Source organism: Venustampulla echinocandica, assembly GCF_003357145.1.
Source record: "Venustampulla echinocandica strain BP 5553 chromosome Unknown scaffold_1, whole genome shotgun sequence".
In the NCBI taxonomy this organism is placed as follows: Eukaryota; Fungi; Ascomycota; class Leotiomycetes; order Helotiales; family Pleuroascaceae; genus Venustampulla; species Venustampulla echinocandica.
Window position 1 is genome coordinate 4,403,486 of NW_022474206.1, and position 27,055 is coordinate 4,430,540.

The 27,055-nt window shown below is 50.3% G+C and overlaps 9 protein-coding genes across 9 annotated transcripts; 7 read left to right on the forward strand and 2 right to left on the reverse strand.

Moving 5' to 3' along the window:
* Positions 1-2,834: 2,834 nt before the first annotated feature.
* On the forward strand, positions 2,835-4,874 carry BP5553_03973 (Serine palmitoyltransferas-like protein 2; the record flags this gene model as incomplete). Its single annotated transcript, XM_032012596.1, has 1 exon — positions 2,835-4,874. The coding sequence occupies one exon, from the start codon at positions 2,835-2,837 to the stop codon at positions 4,872-4,874; it is 2,040 nt and encodes a 679-aa protein (XP_031872289.1).
* A 3,994-nt stretch (positions 4,875-8,868) lies between these two features.
* On the forward strand, positions 8,869-10,632 carry BP5553_03974 (uncharacterized protein; the record flags this gene model as incomplete). The annotated part of the gene is made up of 1 exon (XM_032012597.1): positions 8,869-10,632. One exon carries the CDS (start codon positions 8,869-8,871, stop codon positions 10,630-10,632), a length of 1,764 nt encoding a protein of 587 aa, XP_031872290.1.
* Positions 10,633-11,650: 1,018 nt separating this feature from the next.
* BP5553_03975 (Triosephosphate isomerase) lies at positions 11,651-12,637 on the forward strand (the record flags this gene model as incomplete). Its single annotated transcript, XM_032012598.1, has 3 exons — positions 11,651-11,688; positions 11,758-11,828; positions 12,003-12,637. The coding sequence occupies 3 exons, from the start codon at positions 11,651-11,653 to the stop codon at positions 12,635-12,637; spliced, it is 744 nt and encodes a 247-aa protein (XP_031872291.1).
* Positions 12,638-13,882: 1,245 nt separating this feature from the next.
* On the reverse strand, positions 13,883-14,468 carry BP5553_03976 (Uncharacterized protein; the record flags this gene model as incomplete). The annotated part of the gene is made up of 3 exons (XM_032012599.1): positions 13,883-14,174; positions 14,270-14,352; positions 14,430-14,468. The coding sequence occupies 3 exons, from the start codon at positions 14,466-14,468 to the stop codon at positions 13,883-13,885; spliced, it is 414 nt and encodes a 137-aa protein (XP_031872292.1).
* A 312-nt stretch (positions 14,469-14,780) lies between these two features.
* BP5553_03977 (putative u1 small nuclear ribonucleoprotein) lies at positions 14,781-16,391 on the forward strand (the record flags this gene model as incomplete). Its single annotated transcript, XM_032012600.1, has 4 exons — positions 14,781-15,042; positions 15,149-15,276; positions 15,329-15,434; positions 15,622-16,391. 4 exons carry the CDS (start codon positions 14,781-14,783, stop codon positions 16,389-16,391), a joined length of 1,266 nt encoding a protein of 421 aa, XP_031872293.1.
* Positions 16,392-16,941: 550 nt separating this feature from the next.
* On the reverse strand, positions 16,942-17,887 carry BP5553_03978 (putative mRNA turnover protein 4; the record flags this gene model as incomplete). The annotated part of the gene is made up of 3 exons (XM_032012601.1): positions 16,942-16,996; positions 17,053-17,514; positions 17,697-17,887. The coding sequence occupies 3 exons, from the start codon at positions 17,885-17,887 to the stop codon at positions 16,942-16,944; spliced, it is 708 nt and encodes a 235-aa protein (XP_031872294.1).
* A 286-nt stretch (positions 17,888-18,173) lies between these two features.
* BP5553_03979 (Mitochondrial distribution and morphology protein 10) lies at positions 18,174-19,431 on the forward strand (the record flags this gene model as incomplete). The annotated part of the gene is made up of 2 exons (XM_032012602.1): positions 18,174-18,270; positions 18,335-19,431. 2 exons carry the CDS (start codon positions 18,174-18,176, stop codon positions 19,429-19,431), a joined length of 1,194 nt encoding a protein of 397 aa, XP_031872295.1.
* Positions 19,432-21,332: 1,901 nt separating this feature from the next.
* On the forward strand, positions 21,333-22,658 carry BP5553_03980 (Uncharacterized protein; the record flags this gene model as incomplete). Its single annotated transcript, XM_032012603.1, has 3 exons — positions 21,333-21,441; positions 21,509-21,624; positions 21,705-22,658. 3 exons carry the CDS (start codon positions 21,333-21,335, stop codon positions 22,656-22,658), a joined length of 1,179 nt encoding a protein of 392 aa, XP_031872296.1.
* Positions 22,659-25,886: 3,228 nt separating this feature from the next.
* On the forward strand, positions 25,887-26,845 carry BP5553_03981 (Uncharacterized protein; the record flags this gene model as incomplete). The annotated part of the gene is made up of 2 exons (XM_032012604.1): positions 25,887-26,183; positions 26,441-26,845. The coding sequence occupies 2 exons, from the start codon at positions 25,887-25,889 to the stop codon at positions 26,843-26,845; spliced, it is 702 nt and encodes a 233-aa protein (XP_031872297.1).
* Positions 26,846-27,055: the final 210 nt, after the last annotated feature.

Here is a 27,055-nt window from a genome sequence, read left to right on the forward strand (position 1 = left end):
GTTAATTAGGCATGTATGGGAGCTTCATTAGTCGCTACCCCCGATCAATCCTCAACACAATTCGCATTTGGAGACATAGGGAAGTCACGATAGTTGATAGAATATCACTAATTATGAAACAATGAATATACCACACCAGACCACGTGGGGCCCAATTACTGGTTGAGCTGGTATCACTGCAGTGTCTAGGGTATTTAATACAAGCCCTCGGCATGTTTATGAGAATAATTGTGTAACCATTGATCATTGTGCAACACCACTATCATGATATCACACTACACCCTTTAAAGGGCGCATGGTGGGCCTAACATTGCTCTCTTCCTTCATTAAACAACAAGTCCTAGCAAGTCGATAAGTTGGTAGGAAGCAGCAATAATTATTTATCTGCGAAACCGACAAGGGAATCTCTACTGCGGCCATAAGTACCTGCCTTACCTTAAGTATATAGAGCAAATTAGTCTACCAGCCTAAGGCCGTTACAACATACTTTTCCAACCGTAGCAACCGCAGTTTCATTTAATACCGTGACGGAATTTGCGCAAGTGACGCGGCAGCGTAGCAATGCCTACTGCAATATTGGCAGAGAAATAAATATAAAGCTTGAACAAACGTGGCTGAGGTTGGCTAAGCCAGTCAATTTCAAGGTGAAATAGGCGAAACAACAATATTCTATACATAAACACAAGGCACTGATATATGTTTCTAGACCTATTCCTTACCACTGCGCCACTACTGCCAACATTAGTGGTCGTGGCCGTGTGAGCTGCGCCTTGGAAAGTCTTGTGTATACTGACTTAAAGAGGGTCGAGAGCAGAGGAAAGCACTCACAATGTACGGAGGCTCTATCCCTCACCTGGGTTATGCTCATCGGTAGGGCTTTCCGCAACGACCCCCAGCAGTACTTTCGCCCGATGCGAGATCAGCGATACCATAAACTTATCGCCAGCTTCAAGCAAGACTCACATATTAACAGACCCAATAGCTAGGAGCTCCCCTCACAGCGTCCATTTCGGAGACTGGCTCGACCAGCTAACGGTCTTCGCCTGTTATTGCAACTTGCAGCAACTCAAAGTCGACATAACGGTCGATCTCGGGACCGAACTTGCAGCCGTTTGTTGTCATCGCACCAGCCAAAGGGGGCATTTGAAGCTACAGCAAGGGGCGTCCTCCACCACGGTGGGTCCGTGAGATATATACTGGGTACGAAGTAGTAATGAGGACCCCCTTTGAAACTCCGAGGGTGATCATGAAATGATGAACGCTAACCGAACCGCGGGACCGGCACTGGGAGTTGTCCGGCTAGTCCGGCGGAAGAAACTTTGCAGTTGGATGTGAACATGTGGAATAACCATTTTGCTGGCGATGGGCTCGAAGCAGGAGCACACATGCGCCATAAAGAACTTATTAATAACTCATTCGAGGAGCTCCGCATCTGTGGCTCTGTGGGAGTCCTCGCAGGTTTGCTCTCGAGCACCAGGATTCTGGGAGTCCGAGAGTCTCATTAATAAGATTGCGCCCTCGGCAAGTGGCAAGTGAGACTGGCTGGCCACCGCGAAGGGGTTGAAGACCGCAAAATAATATTATTAACAATACTAAAGGGGAGGCTTTTGCGTGTTGTATTTCTCTGGTCATCTGAAGTACAGTAGATGGGAGGGTGTTGAGATTGATATCGATATTTTGACATTGATATGGACATGGACACTGAGTATGATAATGATATTGATATCGATATGCACAAACACGGCCCAGGATGGTCAACCCACGTGATCGGAAATGGGGCAACTCAGAGGCCTTTAGTCAGCCAGGGGTGATGAAAACCATGGAAAAAGCATGAAAAGCGTGAAATAATGAAATAATGGCTACTTTCGGCCTGTGATTTCACGCGAAAAGAGCGAAAACAGCGATAAGCGAGGAAAATCCAGCCCCTTACGCAGTCCGCCCACTACCCGTTTAAGGTTATTAATGAATTGCACCACGAATTGTACGCGGATGCACCGGCCATTACGGAGCAAATTGTACCTTTCATTACTCGAGCAGCAGCTCGCTTCCAACCACCAACCACCAACCAGCAATAGCTCCCTTTTCTTCATTTAATTGCTCCATCATCATCTCACCCCCCCCCCCCCGAATCCGATTCTCCTCGTCTTTTGTCATCCTTCTTCTCGCAATTCTCTCCGTCCTCCTCCTCCTATATCTCCTCCTCCTCTTGCTCACTTCCCGTTCCCTCCCCTTTCTCTTTCCGTATCGCGCTCAAAGTCCAACTTCCACTCCTTTGCGTCGCTTCGTCTACAGTTATCGCTCTAGTTGCACCGTCTGCGGAAGGCCGGGGGTCTATCCGTTCGAACTACCAGAACGCCCCGTCGAAGACACTCCTTCATCGCGACAAAAGCATAGCTGGAGGGGGGTAGATTAATTGTCAATATCTGAGACTGGTAAGAAGATGCCTGGTTTTGGTCAATCCTCTTGTCAGCGTCGAGTCCCTTGCACCAACTCGGTAGCTGGCGGCGCTGTCTCAAGCTTTCTCCAACCTCCGAAGTCGTGAGCTACAACAACTTGGTTGCGAGCAAACCATGGCAACCCTCGATCGATGCGCAACATACTTTCACTTCTGTTACCCGAGATTGCTCGTCGCTGACTTTGGTTGCTTTATTATAGACTCTGCGCACGGTCTTGCTACTTCTCACTGCACTGCCGCATCCGCCTAACCTGCGCCTCGCTGATCTACGACATCATTATAATAAAATCTACAACCCAAGCGCATCCGCCCATGTCCTAGCTCTAGAACAGAAATCTACATATTTCTGCTCTAACAGAAGACCCAGCCCATGACCACAATGCCTCAAAGACTCCCACGAAATCCGTTCGCCAGCTCTACCAGCAGTGCGGTTGCCATACCCTCCGCAGACAAGTCCGCCCACCGCAGACCATCCACCTCGAAAGGCAACCGACTCGCCCAATTCTTCTCGTCCTCGCCCAAGAGCAAGGAGCAGCAGTCTGCGCAAGCGGCACTGTTATCTGCGGTAGCAGCCCAACAACAGCATCTCCTTAATAACCCCTCTCCACAAATCAGCGCGCCCTCCTTGTCATTGCCTACCATCTCCCTGTCTACTGCTAAAGCCGGCGAAGCCAACATGGATGAACCCCCAACCACTCTCTTCCAGCCGCCATCGGTCGCAGAAGCGAAAAGACAGGCCAAAATCGATGCTCAATTCGGACCTCTTGGGAGCCAGAACCATCGATATGTCAGTAAGCATGTGGGCGGAGAGCTTACCGAACCAGTTATGGACGAACCGCCCTACTATTACCTCTTGACAACATACATCAGTTATCTTATCCTAATCATATTTGGTCACGTAAGAGACTTCTTTGGAAAGCGATTTAAACCGGAACACTACAGGCATCTCCAACCAGCCAATGGCTATGCTGCTTTAAATAGCGACTTCGATAATTTCTACGTGCGGCGGTTGAAGCTGAGGATCGAGGACTGCTTCGCTCGACCAATCACAGGAGTTCCCGGCAGATATATTACCTTAATGGACCGAAAAACAGACGACTTCAACAAGCATTTCCAATTCACGGGCACCTACACCGAGACACTGAACATGAGCTCATACAATTATCTTGGATTTGCCCAATCAGAAGGCCCTTGCGCAGATTCCGTGGAGGAGTCCATCAAGAAGTATGGGATTAGTTCCACTAGTCCTCGAGCTGATACTGGTACCTCCGACCTGGCCCTAGAGGTGGAAGATAGAGTCGCAAAATTCGTCGGTAAGCCAGCGGCGATGGTATTTTCTATGGGCTTTTCTACAAATGCTACCTCGTTCCCTGCTTTGGTTGGCAAGGGCTCGCTCATCATCTCGGATGAGCTGAACCACGCATCTATCCGCATTGGAGCTCGACTCTCCGGTGCAATGATCAGCTCGTTCAAGCACAATGATATGGCCGACCTGGAGAAAAAATTAAGGGAGGTCATTTCCCAAGGACAACCTCGTACGCACCGGCCCTGGAAGAAGATTTTGGTGGTGGTTGAGGGTCTTTATTCCATGGAGGGGACAATGTGCGACCTGCCGGGTCTGCTGAAGCTCAAGAAGCAGTATAAGTTCAATCTATTTATCGATGAAGCTCACTCTATTGGCGCCCTGGGTCCGCGCGGCCGTGGCGTTTGCGATTACTTTGGCATCGACCCCTCCGAGATCGATATCCTGATGGGTACATTGACGAAGTCCTTTGGCGCCAATGGAGGTTATGTTGCAGCCGAGAAGCACATTATTGACAAGCTACGGGGGATGAATGCGGACACCCTATATGGCGAATCACCCACCCCACCCGTCCTCACACAGATTGCGACCGCACTGAAAATCATCTCTGGTGATCTATGCCCAGGGCAAGGTGAAGAGCGTCTTCAACGCATTGCGTTCAACTCCCGGTACCTTCGCCTTGGATTGAAGCGGCTAGGATTCATTGTATATGGCCATGACGACTCGCCGATCATTCCCCTTGTACTATACAATCCCGCCAAAATGCCTGCCTTCTCCCATGAAATGCTCCGGCGCAAGATCGCCGTTGTTATTGTCGGATATCCTGCTACACCACTGATCTCTTCTCGAGCCCGTTTCTGCGTCTCCGCCGCTCACAACAAGGATGATATGGATCGAGTCCTCGCTGCTTGTGATGAAATCGGCAATGTTCTCCAGTTGAAGTTCTCCACCGGCATCGCTGGCGGCGCCGAGCACCTCCCTGATGGTGTTACCCCTGAGATGGAGGCAGAGTGGCGAAAAGCAAACGGCCTTCAAGGGGTCGTTAACGCCCCGCGCTGGTCGTTACGGGAAGTCATCGCGAATGGCGTACAAGATGTGAGACAGCCGCTACGGTGATTTTATCACCACCATATGATTCAAGCGCCTTGATAAGGCTGTCAAACTTGTCAGGATCGTTACTAGACAGCCCTGTCTAGCGCTCGGCTTCTCGGCGGCCTGGTAGTTCCTCAGGGTGCTTATGGGATTGTGGTGCAGTCAGGTGCACCATGTCCACTTATCGAACAAACAACTAGGCCTGGCCTTAGCGGTCAATCCACGGCCTCTTCACCTGTACATAACCGTTTCTTTACCGGTTTATATTCTATTCGTGGCGCACGCAAACATATACCCTTTGCAGTTGTTGCCTTTCATTACCCCGAGGTCAACGGGGCTTCGGGACCATCTTTTTTCTCCTTCATATTTTGAGACGAGCCATCCTTGGCTCTGATTGCATTAACACCGGCGTTGGTACAAAACAATTGCCCCCACACTCGCTGAGAAGACCGTTTCTGTACAGGGTTGTATACTCGGAGTGAGTGGATGGAATGGAAGGGGTAATTGCTAATAGTTTAATACTACACATACATGGAGTGATGGGGTTTGAAATCATGGGATGAATGGATGAGCGGACGGTCTGTAAATTAGATGGTTGGGCATGATGTGCTCAAGATGGCCATTGGAGGGTTGTAGACCGATAGCTGAAGAATAAGAAAGTGGTCTTTCTCCATCTACTTGTGCCAAGATACCTGTGTTCTATTTGTGACTGTACCTTTCCCCCCCTTACGTTACAAGACACCGCTCATTTTCCCCTGCCCAAACCTTCGGCTTTCGAGGGACTGCTTGATTGTACTTCGCCAACGGCTTCCCGTCGTCGGGGCTGAGATGCCAAACGATACGAGTACGAGAAAATAAAAATATATCACACGACCTCTCTCCATCCGCCACAAACCTCTACAAACACATGTATGTCTCATTCCATTATATTCAAACCCCCTCGGGGTTTTTTTTTCTTTTCTTCTTCTATTCTGGCAGGTTACCCAAAATAGGAAATCAAATCGGGACAGTTTCCGGGGGGACCAAGATCTTGCACGTCCGATCTTGCGGATACGGCTATGTATGTACGTAGCCCGTATGTCGTGTTTTCTCGTGTATCCTTTCAACGTGTGTCGTTGAGAGCCCATAACCCAGCGATATGGGTAGCTACGTAGGGGTTTTTTCCCTTTCGGTTTTCTTTTTCCGGCGATCTGGCAAGCGTGTATGTCCTGTGTGGAATGGGGATAGGGAGAGGTTACACGGGGCTATTTGCAATATTCATGTTTACGAGCATGTGCTGATGATCCAGTATCTGGGCTACCTATCCTATCGGTTGTCATGGAGTGTCTCCTGGCCTGCAGGACCCCAATCGAGTGGTTTTGGCAGCGGGATAGGACGCCGGGCGATTTGGAAGCTAATGGATGTTACACAGCGATGGTGGCGAGTCTGGTGTTCCAGGTGTCAATTTTAGCCACGGTATGGTTGTACGACTGAACTACGTATTATGACTGATGGTGTGCTGGATTGCCCGAGTCCTCTGGATCGGTCAAATGGTGCCATGCTGATATACTCCACAAACCCCGTACAAACCCCGTACCAGCAGGGCGACACAAGAGCAGAGAACTCGGGCGGCGCCTCTCCGTCTTGGCTTGCTGTTTCTAGCCTGGGAAGGTTTTACGAACTGAGATGTCGGATATGGGCCCTTATTATTCAACATCATGCTATGCTGTGTATTGATAGCACTGGCAGTATTGTGCGGACCATGCGAACTACACAAGGCTGGATGAAACCTAAGCAGCCACGATTCGGAATTGTTTTCTCTTTACCCGTTGGGCTCGTAACGCGTCAGAGCGGTCAGGCCCAGCATGATTTGCTCTGACGGTGACCAGAATTTGAAGATATTGTAAGCGCCAACACCGAGTTCCCGTATAGAGAGCAAAAGGATCTCGATGAGGCTCCGGGTGGAGGCCTGCGGTCGGGGCCTTACCCTTCGTCAGCAACAACCACCGGCTATAGGGAATCAATGCACTGGCTTCAACTGCAATCATAGTTGGGGCAGGCGGGTAAGAATCTGAGAGCGGGGATAAAGGAGTAACGAGCGAGTTGATTTGATTTGATATCCACTGGGACTCCAAATTATTGTATTGTGAAGAAGCATGCGGGTTGTCGTCTGTGGCGGCGAACCATCGGCTGCGAGTTGTGACACCCCGTACACCGTGTTACCTTGAATCTTGAGAGGATGGGAGCAGAATGCATATTGATTGATGGTGGGAAGAAACTCAACTGCCGCTTTCATGTACATGTAAGGTATGCAGTTGAGGATCTTCACCGAGGGTCTACTCGGACTCGGTCAAGAAAATAGGAAATGGATGGATGAATGCCACGACGCCCGGCTAACGTATGAGCAAGGAGGTGCAGCGAGCTGGTGATGGACAGACGGAGTTTCACCGTTTGCAGTTTGCAGTTTGCAGTGATCGAAGATCTACTTGGATGATTCTCTGTGGTGGCTTTTCATTCGGTGTTGGGCGAGTTCCAGCGGTGGCTGTGTATGGAGGAGGGAATGAGAAAGGATTTCAAAGAAAGTGGTTCGCACATGGTTCGCATCAGCCACGAGGCGGTTTAGGGATAGGGGGGAAGATTTATAAGCGGCTGCGTGCTGCGGCCTCACTGGGGTCGTGTCACATGACCGGCGCCGTAACTTATCAAGGGATCTCGGGATTCTCTGCTTCTTCTGCTTCTTCTGCTTCTTCTGCATCGCTCCGTATCACACACGGTCCCAGCCACTCGGCCGCCTGCAGACGCGTCATATTTCATACATCGATATCGATCTCTACAACGAGGACGGTCTGGTCGGGTCGGATCTGGTCTGGTCAATAATAATGGCGCTCCCTCACGAGACGACGACCAAGGCCGCAGCCAGTGGCACAGTGGCACAACAATGGACAGCCAGTTGAACTCGTCTCCGGGCGGGGGCTGCAGCCTGCACGCCCGCAGCACTTCGCATGAAATAAATTGGTCAGCACTGCACTAGATATGGGCGCGATGGGCGATCTCGCAGTCGCAGTCGCAGTCTCAGTCTCACTACTGCTTCTCAGCCGCGAGCCGCACGCTCCGCAATTGCAGTCTGGCTGGCTGGAGCAGGGCGAACTGGAAGGCAGCCTGTGCAGCGCTTTACAGCCTCCAGCAATTGAGCCGTTGTGAGTGGCTGCCTAGCTGCCCTACGTATTCATCACAACAAGGCAACTGTTGCACGGAGGTTGCCTCTGTTTCCCGCGCCCACCTGATCGCGGAGCTTAAGACTCATAATTGCAAAAGTCCTCGCACTTCCATCGGGCGCAGGCTGCTATGGCTGCTTTCTGCTGGTGGTACCCGGAGCCGCGCTGGAATGCAAGCCGCTATCGGTGGTTATTGGTGCCAAAAGCATGTCCTCGAGTGGCTATTAGGTAGGTGTGAGATAAAGTAGGTACCTAACTTACCTGTCTCCTCGCGGTGATTCCAAAGCGTAGGTCCGTACTGTATTAATCAGACCCCATATCATCATGCATAACTTCTGCTGCTACTCGGTCACTGAAATCGAGTCATCCTACTGGCCCCCCCGCCCACCTCCTCAAAACTCTCCAGCTTGAGGTTAATAGTCGCCCTGTGGAACTTAGGAATTCGTGTTATTAACCTTATCAAACGACTCCGCCACCACACTCATGCTTCAAAGACCAAGATTTTCCACATCATAAGAACCATCACACCCCCGTTTTCCCGCTTGGTTGTAACTCCCAGTCGCCCGCCTCACTTTTTCATCAAGCAAACTCCTTGCTTGCGTCTCCCCCAACACGCCAAACTGTAAGGCTGCCCCGGATCGTCCAACGCGGCAACGGAGTTTATCCTCCAGTCTGCCTATAACAAGGCTGGACCCCTCCTCGTCGCCCGACCTTGATCACCGACTTTTGATCACCAACCTTCCTGTTCCACGTGCTTGATACTCCATTGCCTTTCTCGAGATACGTTGCCAACAGTTGCAAATAGTTGCAAACAGTTGCCAAATATGTCTGGTCCACAACCACCCCCACCTCCTCCGCCGCCGGGAAGGCAGGGCGGCCCGCCTCCAGGAGCCCATGGACCTCCTCCAGGAGTAATGCGGCCCGGCCCTCCTCCAGGTCATCCATTCCCACCCCAGATGCGCCCGCATGTCAATTCTACCCGGGTGGTGGACATTAGTCCCCAGCCCGTCCTGGACGAAGCCGCTTGCAAGAAGAATTTGACTTCGTACCTCGTTTATACCATGAGGAAGGCTATACCGGCGAATAAGAAGGAGATCCCGTCTTGGGCCCGAACCGAGGTGGTGGAGGAGAAGCTTGCCCAAGGCGAAATCACGAAACAAATCAAGAGGTTGAATGAGTCCAAGAAGAAGTCGGTCGCCGAAAAGAAGGCCGCCCTGGCTCCGTTCCAACAAGGGCAGATCTCGAAGCTGATGGATGAACTGGCAACTAAAGAAGTGGACCCAAATTTCGAATGGTCCTTGGTGCAGCTTGACAGAGAGGAGCGGTCCGCGAAGCAGCCGAGCAAGAAGGACAAAGACAGCAAGGTAGCCAAAAGGGAAACCACCACCATGACTGTATATGTCATGCGTACCCCCCTGGACGGATTAAATCCGATCGTTCTTCACCAGCACATCGAACGGATGAGGATGGAGAGGTTTCAACAGCAAAATCGCCCGCCTCCCCCACCAGCAAATCAACAGCAAGCTCGACCCCCTGGACCACCTCAGCAGCAACAAAACCAACCGCAACGCCCCCAGCAACAAGGCCCCCAGCAACAGCAAAATGGCGGGCGAGGAGATGCTGGCGGTCCGCAAATTATTAATTTAGGAAGGACTGGATCCAAAAGCCCAGCAAGGCGACGAGAGACGAGATATCATCATGACAGCTCGAGCACTTCATCTATGACCGACTCGGATTCTGAGAGTGGTTCGGAACGGAGTTCTTCAAGCTTCACGACGCTTAGCACCAGCTCGAGGGGCAACAAACGGTACCATTCCACGAAACCTAAAGGCAGTCCAGCCGGGCACCGCGTACACCACAAGAAATATTACGTCGACGACCGCAGTCCCTTGGCCGCCGGTCGGCGGATGAGCGACTTATATGAGGGTGGTCTCCCCCACCGGCCGGCCCATGCACCTGAGGCACCACGCCCAGCTCTGGAGTTCGATCCTGTTGCCGCTGCATATCAAGCTGGCAAATCGGATGCAAATGCCGAAAGATTTGGCCTCGCTGAGCGCGAGCGTTTTCCACCGACTCCACGCCCTGCTGTGGTTGGGCGACCTGTTATAATTGAACAGCCTCGCGCAGTCATCTCGTATGGACGTGAGAGGGACTTCGATGCCCGTTACCCAGAGGCACCCATGTCGCCATACTCCGAGGCCGGGTTTTCAGAGCAGGCAATATCCCCTCGCTACTTGCAGGAGAAGTTCATCGACGGCCCTCGAGAGTACCGCGTTGAAAGACGAGACTTGAGACCTGAGATTCGGGAGTTCCGACCTGAACCTCGAGAATTCCGACCCGAGTTGCGAGACTACCGTACCGAGCCCAGAGACTTCGCCCCTCTTCCTCGGGAATTCCACGACCTCCGAGATGTTCGCGGCCCTGGCCCGGATTACCGCCGGAGAGAGCGGGAGGCCGAGGAATATATGGATAGATCACCATTTCTGGAGCGACGGACCACAGAACCAAGACCGCCTATGACCAGGAACCCTTTCGCCCCAATGCCTCCTCAGCGGCGTTACTGCTCCAGTGAGGAAGGCGGGTGGTAGACAGCATCATCCTGTCTTCGGAATATCTCGTTCTTAGGTTCTCTAGACTGGAACCGCAAGGATTGGTTTCCTTTCGATCATGAAATTTTCTGCGTGTGTATTATTGGTTTTGCGGGCAAAACGCTCTATCAGTTCAGGATGTTAGGGTTGTGGATTATCTGTTGTATTTTATGTGGTTGTCTGTATATGCTTGGGTTGGCGAATTGCCTTTTTGTTATAGCGCGGGGGCCCTGTGAATGATTGACGATTGATGAGATACCGCGATGCCACATGGCTTATGCTTCTGTACCTATAGTACAAGCCCAAAATGTTATAATGGAAACAGTTACATATATTTTTTGGAAACTCTCCACTTACCTCAGAATAAGCAGTATGTATGAGAGCGGGTGCCGATTTTATATGCATGATTTCTTGTAGGCAACGGGATGGGCTTCATGGGGGAATGACCTTTTGCATTGATGCCCGACTTAAGACCTCGATTAGGTGTTATGCATGCTGCGATGCCAACCACGTTGGATTGGGAGAGGGAGCAGGGTGGTGAGAGTGAGTAGTTCAACCGAACTCGGTTGAGAGGTCCGGGGTCCGGACCGGAGTGCTCTGTGCTTCGTAGAATATCGGAGATGGGCGTAGTACATACATAGTACCTTGAAGTCTGTTGCAACAACGATAGCTAATCACCAATGGTCAGACAAGTTAATGATGAACCACATGCTGTGTAAATATAAAGCCACTTGCAAGCAAAAGTGAGTATGTCTTGTATTATTTTGGAGTGGTATGGTGAAGAGTAGTTATTTCACGTGAGATCTAGCCCGCTACCCGCTTCCCGTTCCGTCCGTCTATGGCGGGGTTTTACGGAAACCACCCCACCAGCCCACGTCAACGAGAACAAGACCTTGCTACTACTAATAAATTATCCATCAACCACCAGAACCACCATCAAAACAAACACAGCTCCCTCACGAACCCCAGAAATTCTCTCCCTTCCACACCGAAACGTACATTACATTAGCAATTCATCATGGCTCGTCAATTCTTCGTCGGTGGTAACTTCAAGATGTTCGTGCTTTTCCTGCGGCGGGGTATATTCTGGATATGAGAGAGGAGAGAGCTGATTGTTGCATATAGGAATGGGTCTGTGGACACCATTAAGAAGATCATTGGAAACCTGAATAATGCCAAGTTGGATCCCAGTACCGGTTGGTGATTCCTCCCTATGGCCGTCGTGTGCTTCGGTTTTATCGGGAGTGCAATTGCATACCGCAGCTTTCACTATGTGCAGCTGCGGGGGAAATACAGCATATCAAAGCTCCCTGAACCAGTTTATGTATATACCCTTAAGCAGAAATCATGCTAACAATCCTGTCCACCAGAGGTTGTCATCGCACCCCCAGCCCTTTACCTCCTCCTCGCCCGCTCAGAGCTCCGCTCCGGCGTCGAAGTCGCCGCGCAAAACGTCTTCGACAAGCCCCAAGGTGCATTCACAGGTGAAATCTCCGCCGACCAACTGAAAGATAGCAATATCACCTGGGCGCTTATTGGTCACTCCGAGCGTCGTACGATTCTCCGCGAGGACGACGCCTTCGTTGCATCCAAGACCAAGGCCGCCCTCGACGGTGGCATCGGCGTCATCCTCTGCTGTGGTGAGAGCTTGGAGCAGCGTGAAGCTGGAAAGACCATCGACGTCGTTACCTCCCAGCTAGCTGCCGTTAAGGCCAAGGTCTCGGATTGGTCCAAGATCGTCATTGCCTATGAGCCTATCTGGGCCATTGGTACCGGCAAGGTTGCTACTACTGAGCAGGCACAGGAGGTTCATGCTGCCATTAGAGCGTGGTTGAAGAAGGAGATTGGCGAGAAGGTTGCTGAAGATACGAGGATTATCTATGGCGGCAGCGTGAGCGACAAGAACTGTGGTGATCTGAGCAAGCAGCCTGATATTGATGGATTTTTGGTCGGTGGTGCCAGCTTGAAGCCAGCTTTCGTGGATATTATCAATAGCCGCTTGTGACTATATGCTCATGGAGTGGAGGGTTCACGGCTATAGCGGATGGGGGCCCTGAAAAGCAGGGAGATAGCTTTGCGAATGGCCCTCTACACATAGTCAGCTACTATATAGAAAACATTACAATGGTCCCTACTCTGCCCTGCCTATCCTCCTGCCTCCTGCCTCCAAGTCTTATTTCGGATATGTAACAAATACCATCAGTAAATAATAATATATCTTAGTTTACGTCAATTTATCTTCAAAAGAAGGCATGTACCCCTAACATCACCTACCTAAAACACCTAGCTGCGTGTTATGTCAAAAGAAAAAGGGGTTAGCGACCAAACATCCCCCTAACGTATATGGCCAAATAAGAAAATATCCCCTAACGAGTACAAGGGCGTGGCACTTGGCTAAGTGTGTTCTGGTCAAATTGTACTTTCGTTATCGCCAGGGACGACAGGGACGACAGGGGACAAAAGGGAACAACAAAGCGACAACAAGAAAAGCGACAAGAAAAGCGACAAGAGATGTAGGCATTCGACACCGGGCCGAACTCTTTTGCCATTTTGACGGTTGGAAAATCGATTTTTTAATTTTAGAAAATGGAATAGGTAATTGTAGGATTAAAATGAATTTCCTTGAGGACTTTTTGTTTTGTGCTGTTGGTTTGGCGAGGGGCAGATTGGTAGTCACCGCCTGGATCTTTCCTATTACGTGGATGCCCCAATATATCACATGTATACTTGACTAGAAGGTCGGCATATGCCCGCCCTACCAGCATATTCCCATGGGTATGCCTGGCTATCAATCAGACCTATCCTCGATGCTGTGTTCCAGTCAATTATCCGGGAGCTCTCACACCCGGGATTTCATCCACTATATGGTTCCTGCTCCTGATATTACCAGTAACGGCGCTTGCCGAAGGCTCTATGTACTGGGGATTATAAGGATAGCAGCGATTGTAATACTTGTATGCTTGATTGGCGTAGAGATATTGGAGAGGGGACGAAGGAAAGCTAGCGAAGGACACGAGGAAAAACAAATGGGTCGTGGAAGATCAGATACATGATATCTGCCTAGGGGAACATGCGTTGAAAACCGCGAGTCACCGCAATGTATATCCTTACATGAAATGAATATACATACTCATTTCCATCTCATTCAATTCCACCCGTTACGAGAGTATATCGAAAAACGCCAATGCCAATGCCAATTGTACACAGGCGTACACATATAATACATCCACTCCCTCCCCCCTCTTTTTCATCAGACATGCATACCACCGCCATGATACGGACTCCAAACACCTCTAACACTCTCATTAATACTCTTCACGGGTTTCTTAACGCTCTTCAACTTCTCCCCACTTGCATCCCTCAATAACTCCGCCTTCTTCAGCACCTGATTTGGTTCCAAATTCCGCACGCAGATCGCCTTCTCCCTGCCATTGATGTAGTGTCCTCGGATTACTGGGTGTCTGTTCGGTCGGGGGGAGATGCTGATTTCTATTGAAGGGTTCGCTGACGCGAATTTTTGGAGGTGGTTGCGGATGAATGAGCTGGAAATTGCGTGTTAGGGGCATTCGTAATTACTAGCAGAAAGGGGAGTGGAGGCGATATGGTAGGAAGGGGGAGGGGTTATGTAGAGACGTACTTCATTCCTTTTGAGCTACCGGCCCAGTCGCAGTAATGAAAGTCTAGGCGTTTGCATTGTAGGATGAATGCGCCGACGCCGTTCTATTGGAGTTTGAGCGTTAGATTGTGTATCTTTCTCTGGTAAAGAAGGGGTATGCTGGGATGGGAAGAACGCGTACCTGGCCGGCTGTCACCTTTCTTATGCCTTGCACCACCATTGTGAGAGAGTATGCGATAGTGCCTACTAATATCTTGGAGTACGATTCCTGGTCGTGAAGCTTGATGTCGGGATTAAATTTTGGATCACGTGAATTACCGATGGTGGCTTTTAATATTTTCCGCTCCGATGAATACGTAACACGTGATGCAGCCTCATCTACCAGCAATTTCCTTTCGGGCTGCGACACGAACTGTTTTCCCATCCCTTCATCCTCGCGTCCACTCAAGGACTGGTTTCAGTCATCAATCAATAGCTCCGAGAGCTACATCTTCGGAATCATTTTCAAGCCCCGTGGGTATCGACAAGCAATATGACTGATAAACTCCCCCCCAATCTCCTGGCGCTCTTTGCGCCTCGCCCTGCCTTGCGATGGGTAGCACCTGCGGACCACGCGCCAGAAGAGCGAAAGACCGCGAATATCAGCGGCCTTGCTGCTTTCCTTCCTCAACTCCAAGAAAATAAGGATAAAGACAACTATGTTCCTACGGAGAGCTGGCTACAGAGGAAAGACCGCCTCAAGATGGAGAGAAAGGAACAGCAGGAGAAACTGCTGAAGGAGGGACCTGTCTCCTGTGAGGGCGACCCCACATGTTTATACTACCTTTTATCTTCACCTATTGTCCTCCTATATCCAGGTCGCTTGTTTTGTGATACTTGCTGACGATTTGATGATTGCAGATAAACCTCAGGATGATCCTAATATTCGCGGCGACGCATTCAAGACACTTATTGTTGCGCGCCTAAGCTACGATGCTACTGAACAAGATCTCGAAAGCGAATTTAGCCGATATGGCCCTATTGAAAGAGTATGTGCCCCCTCTACCAATTACTATCCCTACTAACATTACTTGCGCGCAGATTCGCATCGTTGTCGACACGCATCAAGCCGAAAAGCCAAACAAGAAGAAGAAGAAGCACCGTGGTTACGCATTTGTTGTCTATGAGCGAGAGAAAGATATGAGAGGTAAACATCACATCCCCAGAATTCATCCACAGGCTCGTGCAGGAATCCGGAGAGATAAGATTCCATTTGTAAAGATTTGGCCCTCAAGCTGCCTTTTCTCCCTTTCTCCTATTTCATCGCCCAACTCAAGGTATACAAGTATGGGCAAGTGACTGACAAATGCGCCTTGCTTGCGCTTCGTGAACAGCTGCTCTAGAAAATTGTGACGGAGTACGAATCAAGGACCGCCGCATCAAGGTAGACGTTGAACGCGGCAGAACTGTCAGGGGTTGGAAACCTCGCCGATTTGGAGGTGGACTCGGAGGCCGCGGATACACGAAAGCAGTTCCTCCTCGACCCATGGGACCAGGTGGTTTCGGCCCTCCTGGAGGGCCAGGCGGACCAGGCGGCTTCAGAGGTGGTTTCCGAGGCGGCTTTGACGGTGGCCGAGGCCGCGGTGGTTTCAGGGGAGGCTTCCAAGAACGAGGGGGCTATGGTGGAGGTGGTGGTGGAAGAGGAGGTATTGGTTACCGGGGAGGATTTGGAGGAGGTGATCGTGGTGGGTATGGCGGGCCTAACGGACACGGCGCGCCTCCTCCGAATGCACCAGCCGGTCCAGGTGGCCGAGGTGGAGGGGGATACAGCAAAGGAGGATATGGCGGTTCCGGTTCCCCAGATCGAAATGGTCCTGGTGGGTATGACTCACGTGGTAGCGGTCGCTCATATGATGACAGATCTGGCGGCCCTCGTGGCAGTCGAGGTTATGGTGATCGTGATGGCCCCCCACCCCGTGGAAGTGGCAGCAATATGGAGCCGGTAAGACCAAGAGATGGACCAAGGGATGGACCAAGAGATGGCGGATACCGAGACCGGGACCGAGATGGAGGGTATGGTGGCCGACGCGACGACGATTCACGGAAGAGACCTTACGACAGCAATGGCTACGACGAAGACCCTCGAAAGCTGCGAAGGTACTAGGCGCAGTGAGGCATCATCTGGTTTGTCTTGCGGTTTGTTTCTCGGATATTCAGTGTTCCCTCCCTTCATCACCAGGGGTAAGCCAATCTTCGATGCAGTTTCACCAAGGTAATTTTGTCAGCACCTCATATTGCCTTCGTTCCCGGTCTTGCTTAGTCTTACTCGATACAACTCATCAAGCACATCATGGTAAAGCACATTTCGACAGCTCGACTACAGCACCGTCTCATTTCTCTCGGGTTTCTCGCGGTTCGCCCTTTTCGAAAATCGCCTAGTTTACTTTGGGTGAGCTTTGCATTATCTTTGATCTTGGGAGGTAAGGTCAGAGGTAAGAAGGCTATGTACCATCTGACCATTCGACATCTAGCTTGAAAGGATTCTTGCTTGTATTATCACGGGGTGGGTAAGGTGGAAGCGGGTGGTAAGACAGGGTCGGCTCAAGCAAAAAAGCATTTCTTTTGATTCCATAATAAGGTAGCGCCGGTCAACGCCGGCTTCGTCCCTGACTGTATGATATGATAGGAAAACCCAGCAATCGATCTCATAGCGTTCATGACTCCATAGCTTCTATCTCAGTGACCTCACTCGTAGCTGAACTCCAGTATCTGTAAAATGTCAGCCTGAAACGCTCACAAGCTCGCGGGGGAAGTCCAAAACTTACGCAACTAATTGCACCGTGAACTCTGCCGTCGCCACCCCAAATAACTTCAACAACCTCGTCTGCCGACTATCCAACACATCCCCCTCCTTACAAACGGTATACGGATTCTGCAGCGAGATCTTCCCCTTGACCAAACTAGTCGGCATATTCAACCTCCTCAACTCAGGCTCCAAGCTATGTCCCAACGGCACATCCTCCTCAGCCGGGATCTCTCCTCCCATGCTATTCACAATCCCCTCTGGAATGGTAAACTCTCTCGAAGCCGGGGTACCAGCGCGCGCAAAATCCGTCTTCGCCAGCGCGGAGAAATACTCCTTCACAGCCTCGGGTTCGCGGTTCGTGAAGAGCAGCCCAACGTTCCCGACGAGGTGTTTTGAGAGGAGGCGTGTTTGCGGCTGGTATTCGTCCTCTGGTGTGGAGCCGAGGGCTTTGGCCATGACTTTTGTTTTGCCAAAGAATAACCTGTTTTAGATATAAAAAAATATATTTAGCTCAATTTATCCTTCCTCTGTGTATATACTGTCTCTTATACACATCTAGATGTAATTTATCCTTCCTCTGTGTATATATATATATATACCAAGGTATATACAAGATTGAATTGGAGAGAGAGAATGAAAGAAATAGGAGAAAGGAGCACAAACCTGCTATCACTCAAATCACCCCTCACACTCTTCAAATACGTATTCCGCATGTTCTCGACCGAGAAGACGAAGCAGTATTGGTATTCATCCAGACATTCGCGCACATTGGAGAAGAGTTTTAATGTTAGTTCCTTTCCCTTCTTGTCCACCTTACTGAGGTGGACCACTTTGGAGCGCTTGGATTTAGGCATTGTGGTGTATGTGGTTGGTTTGGAGGAGTAGTAGGGCGCGTTGGTGGGGAGTATTGCGGCTACGCTCGCTGTATGTGAAGATATTATTTTTGCGATATCGAGAGGGTGATTATCGGATAAACCTTTTTAAGGTTGAGGCTAGCGGCCGCTTTGGCCCGGGTTGCCGCTTGGACGGGTTCATTTATCGAGGTTGCGGTCTGCAGCGCGGTCCTCGAGGCTTGGATCTTGATTTGGTACGTGTGGATATTTGGGACGAGGCATGTATATTTGTTGAAGTTCAGCAGATATGTTGGAGTTTATGGATTACATCCAGCAGGCGTTCTATGAGGGGTCGCATTGGAATTATGAGAATTCGTATTCGCAGTTGACGGCTACAGCAAGAGGTACGTAAACAAAAACAACCTCCCCGTCTGCTTGATGCGCCAGCAAGGCTTATAATTTTTACAGCTCTCCTTGATTTCGATACTCCGCGCGGCTTGCGCCTAAACCTCTCGTCGCTTTCGTCGCCGAATTTTGCGACGTCCTATGCTATCGGCAGCGTTGGGCTGGTCGATGGCTCGCTCTCGTACCTCTACACCTCGCTTCCCCTTCGGACGACATCGCAAAGCGGAAACGTGGACCTCCACAATGTTATCCGGGGATACAGACAGATTCAAGAGCTTCGCAGAAAAGAGGAGTCATGGATGTGGGAGCGGTGGCAGGGAGGGCGACGGATAGACAAGCGCGATACTCTACTTTATGGACGACTCTACCTACCTCAGAGCACATTAGAGGGCTTATATCTCCGGCGAATAAGTCCGACACAGCAGTTGAAGCTGTCAGTCGTTAGTGATAGCCGCTTGCGCAATGGCGGAACCGTCTTGGCCTTGCATCAGTACGATGTTGGGAAGTACAATGCAGAGTCGTTATATTCGACAGACGGCGGACTCATCGGCTTCCGAGGCCTATACAATTTCGGTCCCGACCCAAGGAAAGAGACGACCGAGCAGCCTCCTAGAATGGATGATCGATTCTATGGCCGCTTCAGTGCAGGTGCGGAGATGTATTACGGCTCGTTGAATAAATCGGGAGGCGTGAGCTTCGGTGGCAGATTTGCTACTCTTCCTGCCCACAAGGGGACGCCCCTCACAGCCACGCTGACGTTGAACCCGTTGATGGGCAATGTGAGCACAACCTATGCTGTGAAGGCCGGGGAAAATCTAGCGTTGTGCTCGAAATTCGACTTCAATGTCTACAGCTATGAGAGCGATCTCATGCTTGGCTTTGAGCTGTGGAGGATGAAGGGGAGATCTGAGCCAAGACGAGAGCGAAGCATTGCTGCAAAGCTTGAGTGGAGAGCGGATACCATCGAGGAAAAAGCTACGCCGGAACCGGAACAAGTGATGGGGGTTCTGAAGGCCCGCATGGATCAGAATTGGAAGATTGGTCTACTCTGGGAAGGCAGGGTAAAGGAATTATTGTTTACGCTCGGGACGTCGATTGACATGAAGAGGAGGGATCAGCCATTCAGGGTTCTGGGGTTAGAGTTGCAGTACTCTTCATGAAGCTTGTATTTGAAAGTGGGATTTCGACAGGCTTGTAGGTTTGTTTGTCATGTCTGGGAGAGACACGCCGCAGGATGTCGCCGGAAATAGGGCGTGGGATGCTAGAAGCCGAGCGGTGTTTGGAGGATTCTCAAGGGCCTTCGGTGGCCTACTACTCTACCATACCCTCTGGGTGTCGATCGGATGAATGGCACCGGCCTGCCTCTTTAGAACACGCCCGCCTTGAGACTTGAGGATATGGCTCGGCGCTGCCCGGTGGAGGGCTGTAGGATGAGGCAATGACCTCATGTGGTTGGATGAGCATGTTTTGAACATGTCTTGGGCAAGGCTTGTTTGATTGGGACGGTAGAAGGGGGGCGGAAGGGAAAGACATTACTCGGGAGTACGAGTCGGGGGGGGGCCCTGATTGAATGCCACGACACACGATAATATGATATGCAAGTTGCACCTTGATGGGTAGCTGGCTGTTTGTCCTGAAGTGAGTGCGCGGTAATCCTCCCTCCTCGTGGTTCCTCCCACTCAAGGAAGAAATTCCGCCGGTGCACGGCCGCAGCGAGTCACGTATACCGTGTGGAAGTGCAGTAGTAGGAAGTAATAATACTAGTACCAGTATCAGACTATCAGTACCAATACCATACCAATACCATCCAAACCCAAGTCTGGGTCGGTGAGGGACCTACGAAGTACGTACTGCGCGGCTACTTCCTCTGGCCGGGCCTCGTTTACTAACTTATATTGCGTGTCGGGCCGGGGATGGGGATGGGGATGGGGATACGGAGTACGAAGTAGGTATGGTATGTATGTTGATTATTCAGTGGAGGCTGATGACATATTAATAATGTAAGCCATCCGGTTTGGCCCAGCCCGACCTCGCCTCTGCTGCCCAACCGGGCCTAGCCTGCCTCGACCGCGTTTCCGAGTTTGCAGGTATCCATCCGGGTGTCAGTGGCCTCTGTTTCTGCTCCATTTTTGCACTTTTTCCCTTTGGGGACTTTTGGGGCCCTTTGCCCATTCTGCGCCCTGGGAACTGGGAACTGGGAACTGCAATCATTTCTTGTTCTTCTTAGGCCTACTTTCATACTGTAGCCTTCTCTAGGTGCGGCTTTTGCCTTCCGCTGTTGCCGCTGACCGTCTTTGTAGCCTATAGGTAGCCTCTAGTCTATGGCCTGTAAATAGTCTATAGTCTATAGTCCATAGTCCATAGTCTACAGTCTAATAATCCCAATGATCCCCATCCCACTCCCAATCTCCTACTACTCACTCACCCCCCCCACCAAATATACCACGCACACTCTGTATTTCCCCAAAAACAAGCCACAACCCCCCCGAGTCCCATTGGCATTGGCTCACATCCCCATTATATTATTATTATTTCCTGCCAGACAATCGACAACAGACGACCAACAAAGCCACGCGCGACAGGTACCTCACAAGGTGTTTTGTGTGTTCCCCTCCCGAATCCCCCTTCACCCTTGTCTCAGGAGCCCCAAACTAACAGCGTCCCTGTTTACAGGCCCTCCTCTGCATCCTATATATATCACATCGTGTCACCTCTATCGGATCCCATCCGCTCTTCAAACACAATAAATACACTTGGTTTCCCAATTTTTGATATTCGACTCACGTCCGATGAGAAGCGAGCCAGGATCTCGACTCACCATAACACCCGATATATTGTATTCAAGCCCCCGAATAAGTTCTATAAGTCACACAAGTCACACAAGCCACGCCATTAAACACCTAAGCCGCGCCAATTTCGTCTTGTTGCGGGTTGGAGGCTGTGGGGACGCGAGGGGAAGCAGCGCTATTAACGTGTGCTCCCGGGAAGACGCAGACAAAGACATCATAACCGCCTCGGATATCAGATCGGTGTTGAAACAAAGCCTTCGGGTCGCTGCTCGATGTCTTCCTTTACCGTCACAGTTGACTGTGACTCTGGAAATGAGTACGATGGGCGCATGGGAGTCCGGATCTCGTCGATCTTCGTCATCGGCTTTGGTTCGATGCTAGGTATGTTTACTCCCCTATCTTGACAACCCCCCTAAAGGGAAGATACATTGCTGACTTATATACACAGGTGCTCTATTGCCAATTGCTGCCGCTCGAACCAGGCGCATGCGCGTTCCACCGCTGGCCTTCTTTATCACAAAATACTTCGGCTCCGGCGTCATCGTCGCAACCGCGTTTATACACGTACGTCATCCCACATCCATCCCCGCCATCAAATGTTATATATTCCCTTCCCAAAGTGACCATATGCTAACCAGAAATAGCTCCTCTCCCCTGCCAATGAAGCGCTGAATTCGCCATGTCTCACAGGCAGCATCACAGATTACGACTATGCGCAGGGAATTGCTCTAATGTCCATTTTTGTCATGTTCTTCATTGAGCTCATGGCAGCGCGTTTTGACATCTTTGGAGAGCAGGCCCATGATCTAGAGGCCTCCGATCCTTCGAGGGACCTGATTAGAAAGGCTGAAAAGGCCCACGATCAGCACTCTACCGATCATAGTCAAGGTGTTCTCGAAGCTGCAGCAGATGGGTCCGAAGGCCAGAAGCACTCTCATGACCGTTCCGACAACTCAGCTTCTATGGACCCGCATTCGCAACCCATGCAGACTATCCCGTCCCGTAAGAGTAAATCCATTCCCGGAAGGGAGGACGACTTTACATATCCTCCCGGGGGCCAAGATCATCTGGGACACCAGCGCGAGCACATGGTGGAGGACGACCATTTTGTAGCGCAGCTGACTGCCATCTTCATCCTCGAATTCGGCGTCGTGTTCCATTCAGTCTTTATTGGTCTCACCCTGGCTGTAGCCGGCGATAATTTCAACGTGTTGTACATTGTGCTGGCCTTCCACCAAACATTCGAGGGCCTCGGTCTGGGGTCCAGACTTGCCACCGCGAACTGGCCCAAGAAGAAAGCTTGGATGCCGTGGGCGCTTGGCATAATATATGGTCTGACAACCCCAATTGCCATTGCCATCGGGCTTGGCGTGCGGGAGACGTTCACGCCTGGCAGCCAGCGCACGCTGATCGTGAACGGTGTCTTCGACTCCATCAGTGCGGGCATCCTAATCTACACCGGATTGGTAGAACTCATGGCCCACGAGTTCATGTTTAATACAGAGATGCGGAAGAGCTCCATCAAGATGATGCTATTTGCCTTCCTCTGTATGTGCATCGGTGCTCTGCTTATGTCAGTACTCGGGAAATGGGCTTGAAAGACCCCCCCCTCTGAGAGATGTTTTGTTGAACCTTCTTTTGTTATACGCATAGCCTGCTTGTAATGACCATGATAATGATCGCGAACGATAGAGCCAGGCTCTATCGCGCGCCTACCCGCTTCGATGAATGCAGATATTGACGTCGTGAAAGCGTTGGTGGCCGGGGTGGTGTGATGTGGTGGTGTGGTGGTCGCGGATTGACGTATGATGGAAAGTTAGATACTGTCAGAGTTTAGGGTTATGTAGTTATATGCCTCCGATATAAAAAATCAGGATAGCCTTGGCATCTCACAATAATATTTGCATCTTTGGTGACCAGTGAAGTTCTTTGCATTCGCATTTCCCTATACGTACCTACGTGTATTAAAAGAGTTAAGCCGAGCTATAAACTAGCTGAGCTGAGCTAGTTGTAGGAACAAATTATTCCATAAGGGTTTTAGAGTAGAAATTACCTTGGTAGGAACCGGATCTTTATAGGAATGAGTAGGGACTGCCACACACTCGTGCACCAATATAATCTATCCTGGCGCCAGCAGCTTCGCGGAACTACCATTTCAATGAGTGCCACTCACAGTACGAAGTATTCGCTTTAGGCTCCGATGCTAAGCAGGATTGATCTTCAATCCTAATAACCTAACCTCAACCTCCACCAAAGGCGCCATTAATCACGGATGTCTCAGCAATTACCCTCGCCGCCTTTCTATGCTGCAAGAAACTGCGTTTCCCCTCCCCTTTAGGAGAGTTTTGACTGAATCCTGAAAACTCCGGCCAGTGGGAATGAGATTTGAGATAAATGTGACGTACCTGCAACTATAGATCATCTTCAATTCGCTCCCCTGGATAATGTCTAGTCATAAAAACTGCCTTGGCAACCAAAGAGCGGACCGCCGAAATAGTTGTGCCATTTCTGACTAGAGGTGAAGCTGTGCATGCTTCGCTCGCGATCGACGAGTTCTTTCGGGGGGGAGGGGGGGGTCCGAGTAGTGCGATCGTTTCTGCGAGATGGATTCGAGCTTAATATCTCTTTTGGCTGCAATTGATATTCTTTGTAAAAAGCCCTATGCCTTCCACATATCCCAGAGCTTCTGTATATCTGCACTGTAGCGCTATCCCGTGCTAAGAATGCCTTCTGGAGCGCGATTGCTATCGGACTGAATAGGATGTATTATTATTTTGGGGGGGGGGGGCGGTGTCTGCTCGCTCTGTGAGGTCGAAGTCCGCGATAAATGGGATGATTTAGGCCCTGAGATGTTCAAATCTCGTTCTGACTAGTAAATTGTATCCCTCTCTAATCTTCCGAAGTATGGGACTTTTAGCTCGTGCCTGACCAAAAATGTTCGGGGGCCCATGGATCTTCGAGGTTCATAAACATATCTCTCGACTTTCGGTCTATAGAGCAGATGAGTTGAGGTTTTTTCTTTTTGGAAAGCACATTTACTAGGTAACGACGGGGGGCCCGATGCCGTGAACTTGACGCAGCCGATGATGCTAGAGTTTAGCAACTTTGAGCGAGAAACGGTACACGTAAGTCTATCTTCGACAATTCCCCCATACCAAACCTTCAGGACCGCGACGAGGTATTTCAATTCGTTTGCCAATTTCATATGAAGCGGCTTCTCCAGCACCGGAAAACAGCATAGAAGCCGAAGAAGAGGCGGAGTCCGAATTAATATACAGAATACACTTTAAAATGGCCATTAACAATTTTGTGATCCGTTCTGTAGATCATGGGCCTTTTGTCCCCAGTTCTAGGGAATTTGGCGCCTTCGAATATCTCGGTTGATGCGAACGGGTCTGTAGCAGCGATCTTGGACTTGGGGTGGACCTTATTCGGACCCGTCTTATGTATTAGCCCCGGTACAGTTCAGCGGTGTAGGATGTGGCGATGCAATAGTAGAGGGTGAGTGCAAGTTGAAAATTTTCGAATCCCGCTTTGAATATTTTGTCAAGATTTTTAAGACAGGACGTTCTACATCATCGGCACGTCAACCGAGGTCCTAATTTACTCTTGTTGAGCCTCACAAGATCTCCAAGGGTAGAAACTTGGGTGAGGCCACTTTCTGGGGCAATCAGCTGTCTTATTATATGATCAGTTCATCGGATCCCTCCGTTACCGTCACAATGGATGATGGGTAGGACCCTAGCCCGGGATTCCCCGTCTAGTAATCCATAATCGGACGCAGCATTACTAATAATTGCGCGATGATTCCTTGCTAAAACGTGACGTCCCAATGTGGTGGTCGGGGCTATTCGGGTGCGGCGCTGGGTCGCCCCGCGATTGGCTGGTCCCTGTGCCATCGGCCCACCACCCCCTGGGCCACACCCGCATCGGCAGATTTAACGCCAAGCGACTCTCGGTAAATCCTTTATTGCTTACGCCCTACTTGGACAATCTCGAGTTCCCCTGGTACAGCAGTACCAAGAACTTTTAATAAAGTAGGTATACCATTGCGAATAGAGCCTATATACGGCCGTGGATGATATCTGGTAAAAGATCGGCAGCTGACACTTATCAAGGAAGTATGCTCCCTTCGTAGATACACAAAGTCGTTGGTGGTCGCGGGAGGCTAATGGGAGGCCGGCGATAGACCGATAAGCGATAACAACCACCACGCCAAGATACGGAAAATTGGAATAATTGGAGAGCGACGCCGATCAATCTAGACCTGTTATCATGAGGCTATTATTTATTACCAAGGCAGGCATTCTAGCTCCACTATAATCTCAAGGCCGCTCCTATCAAGCACGGTTCCGTATTTATCCGCACTACGGCTCCGTATTACAAACAAAAGAAAAAGCTGATGCTCGAGTCGGACGGCCCAAACTCCCAAGTCGACTAGCATTGTTATATCACTGCGTTCGCCGTTTACTCGAGGTTTGAGCATCTCCGCGGATCTCTATGAAGTTGCTCTTTCTACTGGTGCAGAATTGTGCAAACTCGTACGAAGTGTGACGTGGGACATACGATGGCATCCAACATCCTGGTAGGTATAGGGAGTCAGGGTCTTTTTTCGAGGCTGAAGTCTGATTTTCCTCTACGGTACGTACACATTGTCATCTCCTTCAATACAGAGTCTTTCTATATATTTCATACTGCGCTCTGTTTATTTTCCTATTCTCTTCATCGAAGTATACACACATACCATATACCCATACCACAAAACAACTTTCAACAGCTCTCTATCTCTCAACAATCTCGCCACATAGAGCCTATCCTTCGCAAAGATGCAGCACGTATCCGCCTCCACTCTAAACAACTCCCTTCCAGACCGGATAGCCTACCTCTCCTCCTTCCTTAACTTCACCGAGAAAGATGGCGAGGCTCTCCGCGCCGCCAAACCGCTCGTCGCGCCTCTTATTCCCGCTGTCCTCGACGCTGTCTATGAGAAGCTGCTGAGCTATGATATCACCGCCCAGGCGTTCGTGCCAAGGAACACGGGCTATGAGGGCGAGACAGTGAACAATGTGGGTGAGTTGACTATGGAACACCCGCAGATTGCTATGAGGAGGGACTTTTTGAAGGTTAGTTTTGGCGTTTTCATTTCTTCTTGTTTTGATTGGTGGGGGGCTTTTGGGATAAGGCAAAGGTCCGGGGAATGTGAAGATAAGGATGTTATCGAGTGAGGATAAGACAAGGCTGGACGGGCTTAAGAGAAATGGAGTCTCGAAATACCCCTGGGCTGCTTATCTCGCTAGCACCAAAGCAAGAGCACAATTGATCTATAAGAAGGACAATGCATTATCACAAAGAACATCTGCTAATCTTCTCTCCTTAATAGAACTACCTTGTCCGCCTCGTCAGTACCAGCGACATTTCACCCACAAGCTCATTCTGGACATACCTCAACAACGTGGGCACTATGCACACCGGCAAGCCAGGCTTCAAGCACCGACGAAACCGCCCGGATCTGAAAGTTGACTATATCCACATGGGAGCCCTCCTAGGGTATGTCCAGGATATTCTAATTGACGCCGTGATGGATATGGATATCGACCTAGCGACGAAGTCCAATGTGCTGCGGGCTTTGAACAAGATGCTTTGGATTCAGAATGATTTGTTCGCGAGGCATTATATCCCGTCGGAGAAGGCAGAGGAGAGACAGGGCGAAAACGGCGTGGATGCGGTACACCATGTAGAGCACCATGCAGAGGGAGGGGTTGCATGTCCGTTCAGCAGACATTAGATACCTTTGATAGATTTTGCTTGTACTTATAAAGGGAAGAAAGGGCTGCGAAGGCGAAGGCGTTTGGTGATGACAACATCAGTTATACGTAACTAGATAACTGGCGTTCAGGGGGGTTAGGAAGGACAAATCAACTCTGTTTCAACTCGCATCTTCGCCATATATATATTCCTAGACATAACAAGTTTTGCAAATGCTAGTAAAGATCGT